The 21,969-nt window shown below is 38.5% G+C and overlaps 1 protein-coding gene across 2 annotated transcripts in view; it reads left to right on the top strand.

Annotated features, from left to right (window-relative positions):
- Positions 1 to 3,393: 3,393 nt before the first annotated feature.
- LOC129903420 (uncharacterized protein At5g03900, chloroplastic) overlaps positions 3,394 to 21,969 on the top strand; it is a 44,566-nt gene continuing 25,990 nt past the window's right edge. For both annotated transcript variants that reach the window (XM_055978983.1, XM_055978975.1), the window contains exon 1: positions 3,394 to 3,997. In XM_055978983.1, the coding sequence (XP_055834958.1) occupies positions 3,620 to 3,997 (378 nt within the window). In that variant the 5' untranslated portion in view covers positions 3,394 to 3,619. The remainder of the gene's footprint in view (positions 3,998 to 21,969) is intronic.

The raw sequence follows: 21,969 nt of genomic DNA, 5'->3' as shown, positions 1-21,969 counted from the left end.
TTACCGAATCCCACCTCAATGCCTCATTCGGTGCTAAGTCAATCCCACGGAATAGTTTAATACTTCAAAATATTCATAACATATAACTTGAGAATTCAAACATCATATTCGGTAGAATAGCTCATTAAAACATTTGATAATTCAAATATGCAAGAATTGTCCTTATTGCATAAAGAATCCATGATTCATATCATTTCATCATTCTTTCATTTCATAAGACTCCCTTTTTGATCATAGATATTACTTTCATAAATATTTATTTGGAGTCAAAGCTTTCAAGTCAAACTTTATTAAAAACATAGTAAAACTAGGTGGGTTCAAATCACTTCAACTTGCAAATATGTATGTAAATAAATATACATAAATACTTTGAAATCCATTAATTAAAAATCATGCTTTAAACAACCCACCATGAATTTCAAGAACCTTTAAATAGATAAATAAAAGAATTACTTGTAAACCATCAATTCATATATATGAAATTATGTTGCATCAAAATAGAGCAATAATCATTAGTTTAATCATGATTCATACTATTAAGTAAAATTAAGAATTACCATAAGAAAATATTACTTGAAATCAAGATATTTAATTAAAAGAGTTTTTGGACTACATGGGTAGAAGAACCCATGGATAAACACCCACATAACTTAGAGTAAAGCTTAAAGAAAATAAACATAATTTATCATATAATCAAAATAATTTAGACATGAGAGTGGAAGGAATACTCTCATTGAAACCTTACATACCTGGAAACCGAAGCTTTAGTTGGTACCGGAAGACTTAATGACCACTCTTGAGTCCTAGCTTCTCTCCTTGCCGGAACGTTTTGTGTACTACCCGGAATATATGAATTACCGGAATAGTATTTCTTCACTACTAAGAACTAAAACTATATTTGAGAATGTGTAAAGAAGTGCATAGAGAGAAGATTTGCTTGAGAAAGCTTGATGAATAAAATGAGGAAATAAGGTGGGTATTTATAGGTGGGAAAGAGGACCTAACAATAAATAAAATAATTATAAATAAAAATCTGAAAATTTAGTGGAATATATTGATGTCATGGATGATGTTAAATGGAGGACAATTTATGTCATGAGTGATGTCAAATGTATCTAGATCTTTCTATGGTAGGTGAAATGAGTTATCTTTGACAGAATACTCTTTTTGGGAGCTACGTTTGAATAAGATAAATTCCTTATTAGGATTTGGTGTCTTTATAAGAATTGTAGATATGGAAGTCTAGTTTCATATCGTTCAAGAATCAACCAATTTGGATAAACCTATAGTGATATATGATTTGCTTCTATAAACACTCAATTCCGTCACAGCATCCTACCTTACAAAGATTAATTTATTTGACCTACGTAACCTCCGAATCTTAAAATATGGTCTTCATAAAAGTTGTAGGTAATGATCTTGTGGTTACGGAAAAATTTGAATCACTCAATTTGGATATTCCTATGAAAAGTTATGACCAAAATACAGAGGCTGTATCATGTTTAGGCAAAAATTGAAACATCGTATACAACGTTTTTAGGGGATGTTACAGTAATAAATCGCTAAAGGCTATTTTTTTGATTAATTATGTAGAGAAAAAAATGAAATTAATGATACTTTGGACAATACATTTATAATGGTATTGACTATTTAATGATAAATTTTTATGGTAATGAATCTTTAAAAGGGATTGATTTACATTGAAATTTGAAAAATTAAACTAGTCTTGAAGGCTTGGTGGAAGAAGTTGGGATTCGGTGACTTGACTATTTAATGGTAATTTTTTATGTAACGAATCTTTAAAAGGGATTTATTTACATTGAAATTTGAAAAATTAAACTAGTCTTGAAGGCTTGGTGGAGGAAGTTGGTGTTCAGTGACTGAGTTGAACAATCTTATATTTGGTAAATGAATCCTTTTTAGGCTATGGTAAAGAATTTATTTTGAAAAAATTACATAAATACACATATTATTTTTATTATAATCTCCAAAATTCTCTACTATTTAAAAAAATTTCAAAGATTTCCTTTCGGATGCATCACTTCCCTCTCGCTGATAAATTTCTATTCCCCCCGAATACATCTCTCCCCTCTATGATACATTCCTTCCTTCTCAGATATATTCATCTCTTTTCGGAAATATCCTTCCCTTATGTATCCGGATGTTCTATCCTCTCTGATACATCCTCCCTCTCGGATATATCCCTCTTTTAGTAATCAGATGTCTTGATATATTCGGAAGTGCACTAATGTATTCAAAATTCATAAATTTTAAGAAATTTTATAATTTAAAAAATAATAAAAGAATAATATAATTAATATTTAAAACTATGAGATTTATCTAAATTAGATATCTAAAACTATGAGATTTTTATATATATATATATATATATATATATCTTATGCATTGTTATATGATGTTTATATACTATACAATAGTGTTGGTAGTTTAACGATAATGTTTTAGAGTAATAAATCGCTAAAGGCTATTTTTTTGATTAATTATGTAGAGAAAAAAATGAAATTAATGATACTTTGGACAATACATTTATAATGGTATTGACTATTTAATGATAAATTTTTATGGTAATGAATCTTTAAAAGGGATTGATTTACATTGAAATTTGAAAAATTAAACTAGTCTTGAAGGCTTGGTGGAAGAAGTTGGAATTCGGTGATTTGACTATTTAATGGTAAATTTTTATGTAATGAATTTTTAAAAGGGATTTATTTACATTGAAATTTGAAAAATTAAACTAGTCTTGAAGGCTTGGTGGAGGAAGTTGGTGTTCGGTGACTGAGTTGAACAATCTTATATTTGGTAAATGAATTCTTTTTAGGCTATGGTAAAGAATTTATTTTGAAAAAATTACATAAATACACATATTATTTTTATTATAATCTCTAAAATTCTCTACTATTTAAATTTTTTCAAAGATTTCCTTTCGGATGTATCACTTCCCTCTCGCTGATAAATTTCTATTCCCCCCGAATACATCTCTCCCCTCTATGATACATTCCTTCCTTCTCAGATATATTCATCTCTTTTCGGAAATATCCTTCCCTTATGTATCCGGATGTTCTATCCTCTCTGATACATCCTCCCTCTCGGATATATCCCTCTTTTAGTAATCAGATGTCTTGATATATTCGGAAGTGCACTAATGTATTCAAAATTCATAAATTTTAAGAAATTTTATAATTTAAAAAATAATAAAAGAATAATATAATTAATATTTAAAACTATGAGATTTATCTAAATTAGATATTTATTTTTGTTTGACGGTATATTTGTGCAATAAGCCCAATAAAATAATCAAAAAGATATTTTCAGTAAAATAGAGGAGGATGAAGGTTATATTTATATTCAATGTTTTTCAATATTCCAAATCATTTCTGGCCCTTTCCCGTTTTCAGTATAAACCAAACAACACCAATCCAACCATTCATCCTCCCTCCCGCTTTCCTGAGCAATCTAACCAGTGGCTTCTCCTTCACCAAGCAAATTCCAAATTCAAGACCAGCAAGAGAGTTGACGGCAAAAGAGAAGCAGAAACATACTCAAAAACCTCTTCTTTTCCATGGGAATATCTTGATTGGGAAGAAAAAAATTATATTAAATGGCAGCCATTTCCGCATGCTTCTTCACAGTGACACCCACCAGGAATCAATCCATCCTATTCTCTCAAAAACCCTCCTCCTTTGTCCTAAAACCTTCACGAATACACTCTTTTAATTCTTGGAATTTGAGCAATAATGGGTATAGGAGGAGTTCAGTTCATTTGGTTAGGGCCAGTCTTGATGTTGAGGTTAAGACTGGAGGGATTGTGGAGAGTGATAAGCTGCCATCTGATGTACGGAAGCGGGCTATGGACGCTATTGATGCATTGGGAAAGAGGGTTACAGTTGGGGATGTTGCTAGTAAAGCTGGGCTTCAATTGAGTGAAGCTCAGAAATCTTTGCAAGCTCTGGCTACTGATACAAATGGCTTCTTGGAGGTAAATATTGCATTTATTTTTATGGGGAAAAAGTTTGACTTGTGAATGTTATTTATTTTTGGCCTAGTAAAATCAATTGCTTGGTTTGTGAAAATTTTTGGGTTCTTATCAATTAATTTTTTTCATGTAATTGTATCATGTTTATTCCTTTTTCACTTTGTCCCTTGAGTGGCTTTTTTCCCCTTAATAAGGTAAAATTTATAAAAGTATTGTAGGGGTCCATCCCATGCCCGCGTTTTCCCAACAGGTATCAGCATCAAGAATATGCTGGTAGGAACATAAGTGTATACCAAAAAGGTTCTCAAAGATTGTGTAGAGAACTAGAAAGTCTACCATGGCTTCTACATTGTGATATTCAAGAGGGATGTGGTAGGGTGTTAGTAAGCCTGTAGTCAACTTTGATCTTGCAAAAGGTCAAGACAACATAATGGACATAAAAAAAAGTAAAGTAAATGCAGAATGTAAAGTAGACATACTTTATTCTGTTTCGGATCACCAATGTGGTGCTTAGTCCAGTTCCCTTGGGTTACAAGGGTTTCTCTTGAGCTTTGTTGTGTAATTTGGGTACAGTGTAGTTGTTGAAGTACAATGCTAAAAACTCCCTTGGTCACTTTAGTTTCACCTTTGGCATCAATCTCTACCTGTATAGCTACCTACTCTCCTTTCTTTTGTACTCACTAGTCATACTCCTTTCTGTGTAACTTTATGCGATTACTTTCCATGTCTGGAACCTTGACAGATTCTGGAACCCTTGAATGCCTATGTATTGATGGATATTTGCCTTATAATTGAGGCAACTTCTGATGTGGTGACTTGGCATATCGTCCTTGACCCTTGACCTTGGGATTGTTTGATTGCACTGCAAATTTCCTTCCTTGTGATAGTTAGTTTTTATCATTGAATCTATTGGGCTAACAATCTCCCCATTTTTGACGATGACAATCAAAGGGATACTTATTATTTATTCATTTTACTTCCCCGAGTATTTAGGATGATTTCTCCCCCTGAATATATGTTTGTAGTTTCATGTTTAGCTCCCCCTCATTCTTTGACTCTTGTGTGATATTAAGTGACTTGAGTCTTCTTCCCAATAGGTAACATCCCTGCTTCTGATACTAGATGATAAATACGGCACATAGAGACACAACAGGCTTGTGTCTATGACACATAGAAGCACACAAAAGCAATTTCATTAAAGCAGCTAAATATTCACAGGCAATTAATAATACCACATAGAATTAGATATACGCATATAATATTAGAAGAGCAATTTAAAAGAAACATGCATAGATATTATCCCCCTTCAGAATAAAAAAAGGATTAGCAGTCAGAGGAGGAAGAGGAGGTAAGGAACTGGTGGGTGCAAGAGAGGCCACCAAAAAGTACTGATAAGGTTATACAACTTAAAACAGAACCCACAGGAGAGGTAAAAGAAAACAGTTTAAAAGTCTTAATTTCCACCAAGGAAACACCTAAGGGTGTTGATCACCCATTGAAAGAAAGAGTAATAGGACTTCTCAATGTTCTTGGAGAGTGTGGAGTACGAATTCTGGACAGCAACAACTAGCTTCGTGTTTGAAGTCTCAGTCACATGAGCAGTAGAGTCAGCTTTCCTGAGGATTTCATTCACAGACTTGACTCTTTCAGCAGCTGTAGGTTGTAAACAGCTAGCTGTAGCTTATCCACATCAGTCATGTTACCTTTAGAGAGATTTACATTGTGTTCACTAACTCTTTAACTGTCTGCATGCCATCTGCCACTTAGCCAGGGTATCCTCGGATCTCTGCCACCTTAAATCATCCAGAAGCAAGAACATCCGCTATTTTGTCTTCAACAGTTGGGGCTGCCTTGGTCTTTGAAAGAGACTTCTTAGACCACTTACCATCAACAATCAGCTAGCCCATACTGGCAAAAGACTTCGTTTTGGCAAAGTTGAAATAGCAGAGATAATTTTTGGGCATTGAAGAAAACACTTATAGGGCAGTGGGAGTCCTCAAGTTGTTCAAGATTTATGACCCTTCCGGTGGTAATAGGCCCGGCCTTGAAGGCAGAGTACCTTTTCTTTTCTGTGATCCCTCAAAAGAGTTGCATGTCTTCATGACTGAAATCATCCCATTTCTTTGACTTGAGTCTTTTGTTTTCATGACCTTGAGATATAGACTATTTCTTTGTGTTGGTCTTGGATGATACAACAGCCTCTACGTCTGATGAATCTGAGATAATATCCACAATGAAATTTTTTTCTCCAGAGCTTTGAAGACGCTTGCTCGTATGTATGAGGGAACTGGGAGAAAACTTGTCTTTTGCCATGGGAGAGAACTTTAGAGAGAAGAAAATTTGAAAAGAAAGAGGTGAGAAAGGAGGTGAAGAAGGAGAGGGGTTATAAGGTGGTGAGAGGAGAAGGTTAAAGGTTGTGAGGAGATGTGAAAGGACGGATACTATAAAGGTGTATGGAAAATAGAGAGTAATTAAAGGCAAAACAAGAATGTAATTATAGAAGGTAAAACACACATAAGGAAAATAAATATATATAAACCAAGAGCAATAAACTTTTAAATTGATCATTGATTTCGGAAAATAAACATATAAGGAAAGAGAATAAATTTAACCCTTAAAAACAATTTAATTATTAAAATAAGTAACAAGCAGACTGCCCCTAAGGTAACAAAAACGTTCCTCTAGGAGGTTTTATGAAAATATCAGCCAACTGATTTCCTGAGTCAATAAATTCCTAAGTAAATCATCATTTTCAACATGATCTCGAATAAAATGATGCTTGATATCTACCGCCTTGCTCTAGAATGTGCACATTGTATCTAGATAAACTGATAGCACTAGTATTGTCACATAATATTGGCACATAATCATAAGATAAATCATAATTGATTAGTTGGTGCATCATCCATAGTAATTGAGCCCCACAGTTTCCCAGTCCTAAATATTCGGCCTCAGTGGTGGAAAGAGCTACTTATGTTTGTTTCTTGCTTTGCCCGGAAATGAGAGCTTCTCTAAGGATTTGACAAGTGCAACTAGTGCTCTTATGATTTGTTTTATCACTTGCAAAATCAACATTTGAATATCCAAATAAATCAAAGTTGTTAGTGTGGGGACACTAGAGACTGAGATCTTGAGTGCTGATCAAGTAACGAATAATTCGTTTAAGTGCAATGAGATGTGACTCCTTGGGAGCTGATTGGAATCTGGCACATTTGCATATGAATAATGTTCAGCCGACTTGCAGGAAGATACAAAAATGATCAATCATTCCTTGCTATGGCTTTTCATCCATATCTTTTTCGGGGGCATCAGTTCCCAGGCTTGTTGAAGGACTCATTGGAGTCCCAAAAACTTTTTTATTTTTCAATTCCAAACTTTTTAGGAGTTCTTTGGTGTACTTGGTTTGACTAATGAAAATCCCATTAGTTGACTGCCTAACGTGCAGTCCTACGGAAAAAAGTGAGTTCTCCCATCATGCTAATTTCAAATTCCCCTTTGATGAGATCAACAAATGAACTTTCTCTTTCCATTTCAAGTGAAAAAAGGAGGAACAAAGAGAGTGATGCAATGTCATCCTTGTTTTTTCCGGAGAAAGGTAACATACATTAATACTAGCACATAGGATGTGCTGAAGCCACATTTACAAGTAAAAAAAAGTGTCCTTGTTCTATGACTCTATCTTACAAAGAGTCTATGATGTCAAGCGAAGGTTCTCTAATTTTGTATCCTGAAGATGCAAAATTTCTCTGGGGTAGAGTTTAAGCAGTTTCATATGAGTTCCCTTTGTCAGAAATAAAGTCTCCTTTTTGGATATAAAAAAATTATTGTCTACAAATAGAAAAATGCTCTCTCTCTTCCTCTCTCTCTTATTCAATCCAGTTTCCGATGTACTTTTTTCTGATGGTTAACTTGTTTTTGTCTTGTGATGGAGTGAGGGATTACATTTGTTTCGAGCAGGAAAACATTTCATTTAGTCGATATCAGTAATGAAGGTGAACGCTGGTTCTCCCTTTCAGAAACCAGCAGGAGGTATAGAAGCAAGATTAATATCAATAAATGCTATCTACAGTGGGTAGTTGAAACATTGAAGCAGGCTTCACTTCAACCGGGCAATAAATGCAGAAGGTGGTGCAGAAAAGTAAAGAGTTACATTTTCAGGGCAATACAAAACTTTAATAGCTATGGCAGGTTCATCAGGATTGAAGCAATCCTAGGGGACAGGAAATCTGCCATCATTATCCCTGAAGGCAGTTACAACAGAGGTTGGGGAGACATACCTGAGAAAATACAGGGCTTCTTAGGAGATATTGTGGATCCAAGATTCCATCTATGGACAGATGAATCCAGGTCGTACATGGAAGCTGCGAACATCTCTCAATGGCCATGTTTGAATGATACTTTCAATGTAGATGGAACAAGGGAAAAGAACTGCAAGGAAGAAATCGAGCTTTTCCTGTCCAAATGCCTGATTGGGAGCTTCAATGACCCTTTCCACTTTAGCCTGAGATCAGAGGTGATCCAAAAATGGTTCCTAGGCAGATGGCAAATCACGGCAGGGCTGAAGGTCACTCCAATCCGTCACAATCAATTTTTGTTTGAACTTCCTTGAAAAGCAGAAGCAAACAGGGTCAAGGCAGGGGAGTGGTTCTGGAATGGAAGAAGACTTACCTTGGAATGGTGGTCACCTGTTACAGGAACAGGGATGACTACAGTGAAATCAAAAGAAAGATGGATTAGAGCAGTCGGAATCCCTTTCTCCACGCAGCCAACTTGGGAAGCTCTTCCGCCGACATGGTATGAAGGAGGCCCCTGTATGCAATTGGTCGACAAGCCAACTCTAGTTGAGACATCACAATGGACAGAAATCACCATGGTTAAAGCATGCAAGGCCTTTGGAGTTAATGCATCAGGGTTTGAACATGAATTGTTAGATATAGTTCTCAGAATGGAGCAGAGAAGGAGAATCCAAATTCAACAACAATTGGAGAAACATAAATCCGGGGTAAAGAAGAAAAACAAAGGTGAAAAGGAGATGAAAAGGCTGGAATGTGGGATCAATTATGCCACGATTAAGCAGAAAGCTAGTGGGAGTAGGGGTAGGCAATGCAACTTAGCTTCTGTATGAAGCTAAAAATATTAAGCTGGAACGTGCAGGGGTTGAATGAGAGTGGGAAAAGGAGCACAATAAAGTCTCTCATTTAAAAGTGGAGGGTGGATATCTTATGTCTGCATGAAACCAAAATGGAGGACTGCTCTATTAGTATAATAAGGCAGATATGGGGCAATAGGTGGGCTGAATGGTTGGAGTTAAAAGCTAGTGGTACCAGGGAGGTATTGTCATGATTTGGGAGAAGAGAAGATGTAACAAAATAGATTTTCATCAAGGAATCTATTCCATCTCCACCATGCTTGAAAGCACTCAAGAAACCTTCAGATGCTGCTTCACAGGTGTCTATGGGCCACACACCAACCTGGAAATGGAGGTGATGTGGAGTGAAATTGTAGGGGTGAGAGGATTGTGGGAAGGACACTGGATAATGGGAGGTGACCTTAATGTATGTAGATATGAAAGTGAGAGGTTGAATTGTTATAGAAGATCAAGGGCTATGCTAGAATTGTCAGATATGATTCAGGACCTGGACATCATTGATCTTCCTCTACAAGATGCTCAGTACACTTGGTCAAGAGGGGGAAATAGTTTGCCGGCTTCCAGAATTGATAGATTTCTAATCTCACATGAATGGAAAGACACATTCAAAGCAGTGAGACAAACAACATTGCCAAAGGTAATCTCTGATCATAGACCAATATTTCTAGAGAATGGGGATTGGGATGCCACTCCATATTTCAAATTCGAAAACATGTGGCTACAATTTGAAGGATTTACCGAAAAATTGAAGAATTGGTGGGAAAGTTATAGCTTCAATGGCTGGGCAGATTACATAATAATGCAGAATTACAAACTGGAAAAAAATGGAGTTTGGTAAGGTGGAAACTAGAAAATCCAAAGCATTGGAAGATCTTATGGTTCTTGAGAAATCCACAGAAGGCAGGCAGATGAGTCTCTCAGAGGCCAACCAAATGATTAACTTGAGGATAGAAATCCAACAATTAGCCAAAGCGCAGAAATCAAGATGATGCCTTTGGCTAAGAGAAGGAGATAAGAACACAAAATTCTTTCACAAGATTGCTAACTCAAACAGGAGAAACACACGCATGGACAGACTTACGGTGGACAATGTAATCATAGAAGATAATGAGCTAATTAAAAAGGAGACTTTAGACTTCTTTGAGAATTTGTACACAGAACATGAAGATTGGAGACCGTCTGTCAAATTTGAAGGTATTACTACCATTACAGAAGAAGAGAAGGTTGGGTTAGAGCAACCCTTTGAGGAGGAAGAAATCAAAACAGCCATTGACTCTAGTGCTCCTGACAAAGCGTTTGGTTCTGATGGGTATACAATGGCCTTCATCCAAAAGTCTTGGGACTTCATCAAGCCAGATTTTATTGCAGCCATGAATCACTATCATCAACATTGCTGGATGGTGAGATCTTGCAATGCTTCCTTCATTGCCCTTATCCCTAAAAAGAAAGAGGCAATGGAACTTAGAGATTATAGGCCAATTAGACTTATTGGAAATGTTTACAAAATTATAGCTAAAGTTTTGGCAGAAAGATTGAAGAAGGTTATGGAGAAGCTAGTCTCAAATCACCAGAACGCCTTTATTAAAGGAAGGCAAATCACAGATGCATCTCTGATTGCAAATGAAGTACTAGACTGACAGTTAAAACAAGGGGGTATTGGTATATTATGCAAATTGGATGTCGAGAAAGCTTTTGACAAATTGAACTGGTCCTATCTCATTTTCATACTCAGACAAATGGGTTTTGGTGAAAGATGGATTAAATGGATAAAGTTCAATATTTCAACAGTGAAATACTCCATTCTCATCAATAGAAGTCCAGTTGGTTTTTTCTCACCTCAAAGAGGATTAAGGCAGGGAGATCCACTCTCTCCTTTCCTCTTTATTTTAGCAATGGAGGGGTTGAGCAGAATGCTAGACAAGGCCAAACAAATGCAATAGATAAGTGGTTTTGATGTGGCAAGAGTTATCCAGTGAACATCTCTCATCTGCTTTATGCAGATGACACTTTGATTTTCTGTGGAGCAGACAGAAATCAAGTTCTCTTTTTGAATCTAACTTTGTTTATTTTTGAAGCTCTTTCAGGTCTTCACATTAACATGCTCAAAAGTGTTATGTATCCTGTTAATGCGGTGAACAATATGGAGGAACTGGTAGAGATCCTAGGCTGCAGTATTGGATCCTTCCCAACCACCCACCTCGGCCTCCCGCTTGGTGCAAAATTTAAATCATCTTCCATATGGAGTGGAGTCTTGGAAAAGTTTGAGAAAAAGCTTGCATCCTCGCAAATGCAATAACTTTCAATGGGTGGCAGGTTAACCTTAATAAATAGTGTGCTTGGCAGCATTCCAACTTACTCCATGTCACTATTCCCCTACCAAGCAAGACTTTGGAGAAACTGGATCAAATCAGGAGGAACTTTTGTGGGAAGGGAATAGTACTGAGCACAAATTCCATTTAGTCAAATGGGATAAGGTGATGTTGCCAAAGCACCAAGGTGGGCTCGGCATCAATGATCTGGCCAAGCACAATAAATGTCTGCTAATGAAATGGCTGTGGAGATATACACAAGAGGACCAAAGTCTTTGGAAGGAAGTGGTTAGGGCAAAGCATGGAAGCCAAGACCAGTGGAGTACTAAACAAGCAATTGGCCCACATGGAGTAGGAGTTTGGAAGTGCATAAGCAGGCTTTGGATGAATTCTCACGAAATCATCATCTGATTGTTGGAAATGGTTAGCATGTCAAGTTTTGGAAGGACCGATGGCTGGGGAACATCACTCTAAAGGGTGATTTCCCCGCTTTGTTTCAAATAGCCTGGGAGCCAGATGCAACAGTGCAACATTACAGACATGGAAATTTTTGGAATCTAACTTTCAGAAGGAGCTTGCAAGATTGGGAAATAGAGGATTTTCTCAAACTGTTACAAGCTCTCAATAGGTTCATAGGGAATGACATTGCACCAGACCAGTTCAGATGTTGGCATACTGATGGAGGAAAGTTCACAGTGAAGGCAACCTACAATATAACAATGGACCTAAATGCTATCACGGACAACTGGCCTTGGAAACTAATCTGGAAGGTCAAACTTCCACCCAAAATTGTTTGTTTCACCTGGACAACAATGCATGAAGTCACTCTAACATAGGACAACCTTAAAAGGAGGAAGCTTCAGATTGTGAATAGATGCCACATGTGCAACAGAGAAGCAGAAACTCATAGCCATCTGTTTCTGCAGTGTCCAGTTGCTGCAGACTTATGACACATGTTCCTCTCCCTTTTTGGCCTCAGATGGGTAATGCCTAACACTATCAGGGAAGTTTTTGAATGCTGGAGCCACTGGAAAGTTGACAGCACCATCAAAAAGATTTGGAAGATGATACCAGCTTCCATCTTTTGGACTATCTGGAATGAAAGAAATAGAAGATATTTTGATGGCCTCTCAACTAGCCAATCTATGCTCAAAGCTAAATGTCTTTCGTATTTATATAGTTGGTTTTTTTTGTCCCCAATGGATTCCCCTGATAGCTTTGTAGATTTTGTTTGCTCTATGATAGTGTACTAGATATAACATACTAGTGCTCACTCTTTTGTAACTACTTTGCATCTTCTTGATGCCATGAATGGAATCAATTACTTCATCTAATACAACAACAACAACAACAACAACAACCCAGTGAAATCCCACAACGTGGGGTCTGGGGAGGGTAGAGTGTACGCAGACCTTACTCCTACCAAGGTAGGACAGCTGTTTCCGAGAGACCCTCAGCTTAAAAAAGGCATAAAAAGGGGGTCAGATAAGGTTAAAAAATTCAAAGCGCTATAGGAAAATAAATAACGAAGGCATCACAGATAAAATAGAGTAATCACAAGTACTGAAAGTAATAAATAGTAACAGAAATAGCAGAAATGAGAGCACAAGGAATTGTAATGTGCTAATGCGCCTACGAATAGGGAAGAATAACGAGACTATGTACTAGCCTTCTACCCTAATGTGGGTCCTCCACACCCTCCTATCTAAGGTCATGTCCTCGGTAAGCTGTAACTAAGCCATGTCCTGTCTAATCACCTCTCCCCAATACTTCTTCGGCCTACTCCTACCTCTTCTGTAACCATCCATGGCCAACCTCTCACACCTCCTCACTGGGTCATCTGTGTCTCTCCTCTTCACATGCCCAAACCATCTCAGTCGCATTTCCCGCATCTTGTTTTCCACTGAGGCCACTCCTACCTTGTCCCGAATAGCCTCATTTCTAATCCTGTCGCTCCTGGTGTGACCACACATCCATCTCAACATTCTCATCTCGGCAACTTTCATCTTTTGAATGTGAGAGATCTTAACTGGCCAACACTCTGCCCCATACAACATAGCCGGTCTAACCACCACTTTGTAGAACTTGCCCTTAAGTTGTGGTGGCACCTTCTTGTCGCATAGCACTCCGGAAGCGAGCCTTCATTTCATCCACCCTGCCCCAATACGATGTGTGACATCATCGTCAATCTCCCCGCTGCCTTGCATGATAGACCCAAGATACTTGAAACTACTTCTCTTTTGAATGGCTTGGACACCAAGCTTAACTTCCACGCCAACCTCCTGAGGTGTCTCAATGAACTTGCACTCTAAGTACTCTGTCTTGGTCCTACTCAGCTTAAACCCTTTAGACTCCAAGGTATGTCTCCAATCCAACAGCTTAGCATTAACTCCACTACGAGTCTTATCAATCAGGACTATGTCATCCGCGAAAAGCATACACCATGGCACCTCACCTTGAATTTGTCGCGTCAATGCATCCATCACCAAGGCAAATAAAAATGGACTAAGAGCTGATCTTTGATGCAACCCCATCCCAACTGGGAAATGCTCTGAGTCCCCTCCTACTGTCCTTACCCTGGTTTTGGCTCCCTCATACATGTCCTTGATCACCCTAATGTATGCCACAGGTACATCTTTAGCCTCCAAATATTTCCATAGTATCTCTCTTGGAACTTTATCGTAGGCCTTTTCTAAGTCGATGAATACCATATGCAAGTCCCTCTTTCTCTCCCTATATTTCTCCACCAGTCTCCTTATAAGATGGATGGCTTCTGTAGTTGAGCGTCCCGGCATAAATCCGAACTGGTTCTCTGAAATAGACACGCCTCTCCTCACCCTCATCTCCACCACTCTTTCCCACACTTTCATAGTGTGGCTTAGTAACTTGATACCTCTATAGTTGTTGCAACTCTGGATATCCCCTTTGTTTTTGTATAGAGGGATCATTACGCTCGACTTCCATTCTTCGGGCATCGTTGCCGTTTTAAAGATGACATTAAATAACCTAGTCAGCCACTCCAAACCTACCGAGCTGGCGCTCTTCCAAAATTCCCCAGGAATCTCGTCAAGTCCGGTTGCTCTTCCCCAGCGCATCCTACGAACAACACCCTTAACCTCTTCGACCTTAATACTCCTGCAATATCCAAAATTGCGACGCCTCTGTGTATGTTCCAAATCTCCCAACACAAAGTCTCTGTCCCCTACGTCATTCAAGAGTTTATGGAAGTATGACTGCCACCTCTGTTTAATGAGAGTCTCTTCTACCAATACTTTTTCATGCTCGTCCTTAATGCACTTCACTTGATCCACATCGCGTTCCCTTCTCTCCCGCGCCCTGGCTAGCTTGAACAATTTCCTATCCCCACCTTTTTCTAGTTCAGCATAAAGGCGTTCAAAAGCTACCGTTTTTGCCGTCGAAACAGCCGACTTCGCCTCCTTCTTCGCTATCTTATAAAGTTCCTTATTCGTCCACTTCTCCACCTCATCCGTGCTTTCTATCAACTTCGCGTACGCCATTTTCTTTGCTTCCACCTTCCCTTGCACTTCTCCATTCCACCACCAGTCCCCTTGATGTCGACTACGACTATCTGTCGAGACTCCCAACACTTCCCTTGCTACAACCCTAATACAACTAGTCGTCCTATCCCACATACTGTTCGCATCCCCACTACTATCCCAGGCCCCCATGTTCTTCAATTTCTCTCCCATCTCCAGGGCACTAGCCGTGGTCAAACTCCCCCATCTGATCCTAGGTCGATCATTCCCGACCCTCTTCTTCCTCGTCATCTTGATCCCTAAATCCATTACCAAGAGCTTATGTCGGGTTGTAAGGTTGTCTATCGGAATGACCTTGCAGTCTTTGCACAGACCTTTATCATCCTTCCCAAGGAGTAAAAAGTCTATCTGAGTCTTAGCCACCGAACTACTGAAGGTTACCAAGTGGTCCTCCTTTTTTGGGAAATTCGAATTAGCTATCACCAACCCAAAAGCTCTTGCGAACTCCAAAAGTGAAACTCCTCCTCCATTTCTGTCCCCGAAGCCAAAGCCTCCATGCACATCGTCATACCCTCCCGAAATAGATCCGATGTGCCCATTGAAGTCTCCTCCCACGAAAAGCTTCTCAGTAGGCGGTATGCTTCCCACTAACTCGTCCAAATCCTCCCAAAAGCGCCTCTTCTCCTCCTCTGCTAAGCCCGCTTGCAGCGCATAAGCACTAATAATGTTCAAAGTGGTCCCTTCAACGACCACCTTAATCGACATCATCCTATCAGTGATTCTCCTAACCTCCACCACCTGATCCCTTAGATCACTGTCTACTAAAATGCCTACCCCATTCCTATACTTTGATCTACCAGAGAACCAAAGCTTATACCCGTCTACCTCTTTAGCTTTAGTACCTACCCATTTGGTCTCTTGGACACAAGCTATATTAATCTTCCTTTTCTTAAGAATCTTAACTAGCTCTATTGACTTTCCCGTTAACGTCCTAATGTTCCAAGAACCTACTCTTGGTCTAGACTCTCCTTTAACCCATTTACCCCTCCTTACCCTCGTCCCCGACCCTGAATGAGAACATGACCCTAATCTACCATCACTATCCAAAGCCACGAAAACGCGTATGAACTACTAAAGTATTCAATGGTCTAAAGTCAGCAAAATGTAACGACAAGTGTATGAACAAAGAATATTTGGAAACCGGAGGTACCAACTCCAGTTGAAAAGAACCTGGTTCACGTCGGAAATATTGTTCACGCGCTGAAAATACTGTTCACCTCGAAACACTGTTCATGCACCGGAAACACTGTTCACTCGCCGGAAATACTGTTCACCGCCAGAAACTACCGAAATACCTGTGCAAAAACTGCCCGAAAATCTACTGGTGGGGGATTTCCGATCGCAGTCAAAGAGGAGAAAAGAAAAGAAAAAAAAACACAAAGAAAAAGGAAAGAAGAGATGAAAAGAGAGAACAGAGGGGAGAGAGATCTGGCCGGAAATAGTCTTCGCCGGTGGCCGCTTGGGGAGGTGGTGGCCTGGGTGTAGGTGGGATGGAGGTGGGGGGTCGGGGGGGGTCGGGGGTGGGGGTGGGGGAGTCACTTACCGTTGTGGAAGATGAGAGGAGAGAGAAAATTCAAAGCTCAAAAAAATTCATCTAATTTTTTTTTAAAAAAATTCTTGCCTAGCAGAGGATCACAACTTCCAAATATGATACCATCAACATATACTTGAAGGATCACAACATTTGAAGAAGATCTTTGAATAAAAAACCTAGTGTCAATTTTTCCCCTTTGAATATTGTTACTCAATAGAAAAGAACTCAAGCGCTCATACCAAGCCTTTGGAGCTTGATTTAGACCTTATAGAGCTTTAGAGAGTTTAAAAATGTAATCATGACATGAAGAATTTTCAAAACGAGGTGGTTGTTTGACAAAAACTTCTTTAATAAAATTATTTAAAAAAGCACTTTTAACATCCATTTCAAAGATTTTAAAACCTTTGAAAGAAGCAAAAGCTAGTAGGATGCGAATAATGCTAATCTTTCTACAGGAGCAAAGGTTTCATCATAATCAATACCTTCTTGTTATGAATAACCTTAAGCAACCATGAATAACCTTAAGCAACCAACCTTGCCTTGTTTCTGGCGACTTTTGTTTTTGAAAATGTTAACTTTTTGTATTACTCAACATTAAGGGCTATGCTGGCCACCTTCAAAAGATGTGACAAGAGAGGAAACAAGACAAAAATACTTGCAAAGAGCCTATGAAGTCCACTAATTGGATCTCCTCTTCTATATCCTGTTGTTTACACCAAAATCCTAGAGTAGTAATAACTTTGCATTTGATCTTCTGTATTGTACACTCGTTTCCTCTTTTTTTATGAAAATGGTAACTTTTTCATCTATTTATCCACATGCATACTACATCAATGTAGTACCCCTTCCAAAACACATTACAATCTAACAAACTCTATCTGTGCTTTTTGTCACAAATAGTCTAAAACGTCAAAAAGATCTTTTGCATGTACTAATACTTCCTGTTTACACCAAAAATAATAAAGAGCTAGACAATTCATCTTAAAAATCTGTAAATTGTTCTTCTTGCCCTCAAAGCACCTTTGATTCCGTTCTTTCCACACTGACCACCATGTGCAAGTTGGGACAATCTTCCATCTCTCTTCCTTTACTAAAGTATTGCCCACATTGATTCAACAATTTAGAAGTTGTGCTATGTTTCTTGGTTTCACCCAAGTTATCTTCCTAGGACTGCTGAATATTCTCCATAATTGATCTCCCCCCATTTGCAATGCTAAAAGAGATGGTTGATTGGCTCTGCCTGTTCGTCACATAAGTAGCACCTTGAGTATAGTTGGAACTTCCTCTTCCTCATATTTTCTTGTGTCAACAGTGCTTCCTTTGCTAGTAATCATGTGAAGCAATTTACTCCTTTCCTTCAAAATAATTTGATTCCTTTCTTTCCCTATAATCCACCAAATACATGCTGGAATTGTTCTCCACCATCTTTTCTGACTCGTACTGCTTTTGATCCAGCAACTTAGGAGATTAGAAGTGTATTCTGGCACAGTCCAATAGTTATAGGCTATGCTAGTAAACAAAGCCCACACTAGTGCAGTTACCTTACAGTGCAGGATTAAGTGCTCGTTTCTCTCTAGAGCCATCTTTACAGAGGTGGCATCTAGGTGTGGTGTTGATGACCCTCTTCTACATTGCATCATGAATCAGACAGCTCCTCCTAGAAACCAGCCAAGTGAAGCACTTCACCTGTTCCACCTGTTCTACATTGCATCATGAGTCAGACATCTCCTTAACCTTTCCCATTCTATTGCTTATTTGGAAACCTCTGATCCACCTGTTCTGGATAGCAATCCTGATCATACTAAAAGGGGAGAGTGGATCACCTTGTCTCAACCCCATTTCAGAAGCAAAGAAGCCATCACTTTCACCATTAACAAGAACAAAGAATCTAACAGTTTTGGGACAAAATTCAATCCAATTCACCCATTTAACTCCAAATCCCATTTGCCCTAGGGTGTTGAGTAGGTAGTTCCAGTTTACATGGTCATAAAGTTTTTGCATGTCAAGCTTACACATTATTCTGGGGAGACCATCTTTCATTCTTGCATCTATGCACTCACTAGCTACTAGTGCAACATCAATGAATTGTCTTCCCTTTATAAATGCCATCTGATGCTTGTTGACTAGCCTGTCCGCCACTGATTTGAGTCTCTCAGCAAGAATTCTAGCAATGATCTTGTATATCCCCCCTACTAGATTGATAGGTCTGAAATCTTTCTACTCTGTGGCACCTGGCTTCTTTGGGGTTTAGTGCAATGAAGGTTGCATTGAAACTTTTCTCAAAAGTTTGGCTGGAATGGAAAGAATTGACAGTATCTATGATGTCCTCCTTCAGGGTGCCCCAAAAAGTTTTGAAGAACACCATCAGGAAACCATCTGGACCAGGAGCCTTCTCCATTGCACACATATTAAGACATTCTGTAATTTCTTCTTCTTCAAAAGCTCTCTGTAACCATGTCTGTTCTTACTCAGTAATTCTTGTCCCACCATGTAAATTTAGTTCTGGTCTCCACTGCTCAGTCTCTTTATATAGTTCTTTGTAATAGCTCTGCACCACCTCCTTAACACTGTTAGGATCCTTGACTTCAATGCCATCCACCTCTAACTGATTCCATAGAATTAAACCTCCTATTTGCAGTGCAATTCAATGGAAGAACTTTGTATCTTTGTCTCCCTATTTCAGCCATTGGATCCTTGACCTTTGTCTCCATGCAATCTCCCCATTTTTAGATACCTCTTCATATTCCATACCCAGCTGAGTCTTCTGCATCACTTCATCTTTAGTGAGAGGTCTCAAATCCTGCACAACTTCCCAATTGGATATTTGGGCCAATATATCTTCTTTTCTTCGCCTCCAGTTTCCCCTATTGTCTTTGCTCCACTCCTTCATTTTCCCCTTGAGCATTTTCAATTTTTCTGCTAGCACAAAGCCTGGTCTGCTATCTACATTGAAAGAAATCCACCATTCTCTGATCTTGTCCTTGAAGCCATCCACTTCTAGCCACCAAGTTTCGAACTTGAAATATGATTTTTTCCATTCCCAATTTTCACAGCTCAGCAATATGGGGTTGTGATCAGATACCAGTTTTGGTAGAATGGTTTGTTTGATTTGGGAGAAACTTTTCCCCCATTCTGCACGATGTAGAAATCTATCGATTCTAGAGGCACAATCAAAATCCCCACCCCTTCTCCATGTGAAAGATCCTCCAAATAAAGGAGGATCCACTGGTTCTAGCTCCTCTATGCAATTGGAAAATTCAGCCATCTCGTGGCAGTTTGTTCTATATGAGGGGTATCTAGTGACATTGAAGTCACCACAGAGTCATCCATGGCCTGAGGCAGATAATTCTCATACTGATAAGTTCTTGCCACAGTATTCTCCTGGTCATATGATTACAATCAGCATAAACACCAGTCAAGTGCCTACTCCAATTGTCATTTACACTGGAGAACTTACCTGTTATGCACTGGTTGCCATCCACCACCAACTTCCCATTCCATATTCTTTTATCCCAAAGAATTAGGATTCCCTCACTACTCCACTAAGCCTCCTTTTGGATCCCCCCATCCATCTGTTGTGCTATATGCTCTGTATCATATTATCTATCTGACCATCTAGCTTTGTTTCTACTAACACAAAGACATCAGCCCACCACTGTTGAAGTAATTCTCTAACGAGCTTCCTTTTGCTTCCCCCATTCAAGCCTTTGACATTCCTGGAGATTAGTCTGACTCTCATTGATGAGTGAGAGTTAGAATTCTTGCTCTGGTTCTTGGTTCTCCCTCCTTGAAATTTACATCAAAAAGTTCCATACCTCCTTAGGAACGGTAGATTTTGTAGATGTTGATCACTAAAGATTCTCCTTGGTACTTCCCTTTTTCCCTTCTTTGATCAAGTTTCATAAGCAATTCAAAAGCTTCCTGCCTGCAGCTTTTGATATCAACTCCAAATTGCTGGCTCAATTTGATCTTGTTGGCTTGTACCCATTTAGTTGCTTCTGTTGAAGCCTCTTCTTCGTTTGCGTTGTTATCAATCTGTAGTGGGACTGGTTCTTGGTCGTTACACATGCCTACTAAAGCTTCTGAAAAATCATCATCCTTTGCTTCTCCTTGTGCTTTTTTTATTATTGACAACACGTATTACTAGACTTTTTGCTGGAGTTTCTCCACTGAAGAGGACGGAATTTTTTCTTTCTAGAAGAATCTACCTTCGGAAATATTTGACCAACAAACGGTTCTGTGAAGAGCTTGTCTTTTTTACAAGAACCCCGACTCCTTGGGCTCAACTTAACTTGCCCCTTTGAAGAATATAAGTCCAGATTTGCAGTATTGGGCTTTACAGGCTCAATTTGACAGTGTTTGCTCTAACTTGATGAATCGTGATCCGTCTCCCTCCTTGGATATCTGTTTTAGGGAATTACTTCGTGAAGAGCAATGTCTTTTCACACAAAATGCTTTCAAGCAAGAAAACATTCACACTGTTTCATTTGCTGCTCAAGGAAAAGGAAAGGGTATGGATATGAGCCAAACTCAATGCTACAGTTGCAAAGAATATGGTTATATTGCTAGCAATTGTTGTAAGAAGTTCTGTAATTATTGTTAGCAACATGGGCATATCATCAAGGAGTGTCGCAGACGTCCTCAAAACTGCATGATCAATGCCTTTCAAGCAGGGATAAATGGTCCCACTTCTGATAACTCATCTTCATTGGGAAGTAACAATCAATTGGTATCTTGACTATTTTGCAAATAAGAAATATTAGATATCAATCATAACTAGATATTCAAACTACATACTTTATTTAAAATAAATATAATACTTAATTATAAATTGGGAACTAATAGCGTAAAAAATAATTGGTATCTCGACTATTTTGCAAATAAATAATAGCTTAACATTAAATAATTAATAGAAGTTCCAATCATGAATTTAACTTTTTCACCAACTCATATTAAAAGGTACTCTCTCTGTCCCAATTTATGTGGCACACTTTCTTTTTTAGTCCATCCCAAAAAGAATATCGTCTTTCTATAATTAGAAACAATTTAACTTAAATTTTTTCGTATTACCCTTAATGAAATGATTTATCACTACACAAATGGTCAAGAAGTGTATTAGACCAGAAATTTCAAATGTCTTCCCTTTTTTTAAACTTTGTGCCAAGTCAAACAGTGTCACATAAATTAGGACGGAGGGAGTAGATTTGAAGGAGTAGTAACATAATCGCCTAATATGGCTGAACTATAAATTTTACTAATGGCATAGAAGGTTCTTAAGCTATTTTAGTTAATGCTTTATGAAATATGAGTTCCAGCTTTCAGTTCCTCCAAGTTCTACTTGTTTGCTGCCTATGGTCATCACATTAAAATTTTCAGCCAAAAGAACCTCTAAAAGTAAAATCTCTATCTCAAATGTCTTATTAAAT

This window comes from Solanum dulcamara, chromosome 1 (assembly GCF_947179165.1).
Source record: "Solanum dulcamara chromosome 1, daSolDulc1.2, whole genome shotgun sequence".
Lineage (NCBI taxonomy): Eukaryota > Viridiplantae > Streptophyta > Magnoliopsida > Solanales > Solanaceae > Solanum > Solanum dulcamara.
The sequence above is the reverse complement of the archived record's forward strand: the minus strand, read 5'-3'. Positions and strand labels throughout refer to the sequence as shown.